At 42.0% G+C, this 3,233-nt stretch overlaps 1 protein-coding gene across 12 annotated transcripts in view; it reads right to left on the reverse strand.

Annotated features, from left to right (window-relative positions):
* Positions 1-236: 236 nt before the first annotated feature.
* SAP130 (Sin3A associated protein 130) overlaps positions 237-3,233 on the reverse strand; it is an 89,388-nt gene continuing 86,391 nt past the window's right edge. For 6 of the 12 annotated variants that reach the window (XM_017548456.1, XM_017548455.1, XM_037745672.1 and 3 more), the window contains exons 20-22: positions 2,329-2,427; positions 1,431-1,544; positions 237-1,176 (exon numbers count right to left, since the gene is read on the reverse strand). In XM_017548456.1, coding sequence (XP_017403945.1) covers positions 1,018-1,176; positions 1,431-1,544; positions 2,329-2,427 — 372 coding nt within the window. In that variant the 3' untranslated portion in view covers positions 237-1,017. The remainder of the gene's footprint in view (positions 1,177-1,430; positions 1,545-2,328; positions 2,428-3,233) is intronic. The other 6 variants (XM_037745677.1, XM_037745676.1, XM_037745675.1 and 3 more) reach the window with 1 other exon arrangement.

The raw sequence follows: 3,233 nt of genomic DNA on the forward strand, positions 1-3,233 counted from the left end.
CATATCCGCACAGGGCCACAATACAGGCTCATATTTAAGGTAGCCAAAAATCCAATAGATTTTACCACTGTAGCATATTCAGACTACCCTGATAAGTGGAACTCTATGCGAACAGCAAAACTTCAACCAACGAAGTAGGATCCCAACAATATGTAAGAAACCAAAGCACAGTAAACGTTTCAGTGAAGGTCAGTGTGGCACTGATTCACTTTACAAGAAGATGCAAACTGCGCATGTACAAAAACCTCTGAGTCCTTTATTAACGTCTGGAGATGTGTGGTACATACAATTAACAGCATCACACCAGCTACAGAAGTACAGATAATCAAGATTGTACTTCAGAACAAGGATCTGAGAGCAACTTATGGTGTTGCCTGCTCTGAACCTCCACAAAAACCCAATTTTGACACACGCAAGACAGACGATCTAACAATTTCACATGGGAATGGTTCTTTTAAAAAATGACAAGAACTAATAGTTCAAACCCTTTAGAGTGTGAGATGTGGCAGCTCGCTTGGTGCCATGGCACTGCTGTAAAAGGCCAACATGGGCATTTGAAGGTCAGGCAGAAGAACCGAATGGGGTGGGTGGAAGAGGTTTCATTTTCAGTGTAGAGAGATAACAGATGGTCCGAGTGGATGCTTTCAGTCCAGGCTCGGTATGGGGCCTGCAGGAATCCACTATATAAATACAGTCTATAAACTGGACGGCTGAAAAACATCAGCCAGCCATCCTTGTCATTGCTTCCAACTGGTGGACACTAACGCATCCGAAGTCACTTAGGACACAGGGCGGATTTAACAGGGGTGCACCTGAACGCAAGAAGGTGGCTCACTGTGTCCAGACAGCTCTGATCTTTTCATGCCACTGGATGCCATGGGTCCCTCTCTTTCACATGTGAATGAAGGAACACTTCCTTTGTTTCAATGTTCCACTTTGGAAATAACCAAAACCCTCCCCCCACCCCCACTATCATTCTTCATAAATTCTGCTTCCAATCTCCTGATTCTTCTGGGTCTAGGCTTTTTCCTTTCGCTTCAATTTTGACACTTTTTTGACAGTCCCATTCTTGTTAAGAAGCTTCAGGACGCGGTCTTTATGATCTAAAACCTTAAGCATGGAGTCTCTGGCTTCACTGATTTGATCCATCACAAGTTTACATCTCTGCATATTTCCCTGAAACAGAAGACATTACATCATTAATCAATGACCATGAGGATAGTACAGCTTTTAAAAAACTGCTTGCCTTTGGGCAGAGGCTATGTGGAGGCTTCCACAGAGAGAAAATGTCTTCTTGTTTCTCAGTAGTGCAGGCTGAAACACATGTTTTTACTGAAGATATGAGGGACACGGGGAAACGGAAGAAGTAGGATTTTATAGAAGGCAACTTCATAAAGTGGATGATCAGAAGGGAAGGGGCTCATTCAAACCTGTATCAGTTCATTTATTCGGTGGAGATCATCATCAGTTGCTGCTTTTTTCTTTGGGATAATCCCTTCCTGTAGGTTGGTAAGTCTTTCATAGACATCATGTTCAAGATTCGTCTGCAGCACACAAAAGGGAGGATATCATGACCTCAGAGATGTTTTTCTATGTCAACCCCAGGCAAATGAACCCACATTGAATCACTTTTGTAAACTGCTTAAGAGCTGTCTGGGTGACAACGTGCTTTCTCCTAAGGACTAAGATACTAAGGTTTAAAAACAGTAAAGGGGCTGGGCACAGTGGCTCACACCTATAATCCCAGCACTTTGGGAGGCCAAGGCAGGTGGATCACTTGAGGTCAGGAGTTCGAGACCAACCTGACCAAAACGGTGAAACCCCATCTCTACTAAAAATATAAAAAATTAGCTGGGCGCGATGGCGCATGCCTGTAATCCCAGCTACTTGGGAGGCTGAGGGAGGTTCGCTTGAACCCAGGAGGTGGAGGTTGTAGTGAGCTGAGATCGCATCATTGCACTCCAGCCTTGGCAACAAGAAAGTTTCATAGAAATGATTTTTGCTAAGTCAAAAATAGCCAAGGCACTATATTTTTTAGATACTGACAACAATGTTCTTCAGATCACTGCTACTGAAAAGAAGGAAAAACTTTTTTTTGAGATGGAGTTTTACTCTTTTTGCCCAGGATGGAGTGCAATGGTAAGATCTCAGCTCACTGCAACCGCTGCCTCCCTGGTTCAAGTGATTCTCCTGCCTCAGCCTCCCATGTAGCTGGGATTACAGGTGCAAGCCACCATGCCCGGCTAATTCTGTATTTTTAGTAGAGAAGGGGTTTCTCCACGTTGGTCAAGCTGGTGTCAAACTCCTGACCTCGGGTGATCTGCCCACCTCGGCCTCCCAAAGTGCTGGGATTACAGGCGAAGAAGGAAAAACTTTATGAGGTTGTTGCCTCCTCTTCACCCAGCTGCTGAAGGAGGGATTCTTGCCCTAGGGTTATAGAAATGGCCAAACATATAAGATCCAACACTGGACAGATAAGATTAACAGTTTATGAGTCACAAATATAGGCATGCACTACTTCATGACAGAGATATGTTCTGAGAAATGTGTCTTCAGGCAATTTAGTTTTTGTGTGAACACCACACCACATACCTAGGCTATATGATAAAGCCCACTGCTCCCAGTTACAAACATGTACACCACATTACTGCAATGAATAGTGTGGGAAATTGATGTATTTACGTTAAGTATTTGTGTATCTAAATATATCTATATACAGAAAAGATACAGTAAAAATATGGCATGACAGATGAAGAATGGTACTCCTATATAGAGCACTTATTACGAATGGAGCTTACCAACACCGTTAAGGTGCTCTCGGTGAGTCAGTGGGTGAGGAGTGAGTGAATGTGAAGATCCAAGACCTCACCGTACAAATACTCTAGGCTTTATAAACACTGTGTCTTAGGCTACACTAATTTATTAAAAATATTCTTCTTTGTTCAATAACAAATTAACTTTAGTATACTTTACATTTTTTACTTTATAAACTTTTAAATTGTTTTAAACTTTTTGACTCTTTTGCAATAAAACTTAGCTTAAAAGACACATTGTTGAACAACTTTGGACACTGTTGGATGGTTATGAAAAATATTTTCTTTCTTTATATCTTTATTTTATAAACTTTTTCTTCCTTTTTTATTTTATTTATTTATTTTTTTGAGACGGAGTTTCGCTCTTGTTACCCAGGCTGGAGTGCAATGGCGCGATCTCGGCTCACCGCAACCTCCGCC

This window comes from Cebus imitator, unplaced genomic scaffold (genome assembly GCF_001604975.1).
Source record: "Cebus imitator isolate Cc_AM_T3 unplaced genomic scaffold, Cebus_imitator-1.0 Scaffold207, whole genome shotgun sequence".
Classification (NCBI taxonomy): domain Eukaryota; kingdom Metazoa; phylum Chordata; class Mammalia; order Primates; family Cebidae; genus Cebus; species Cebus imitator.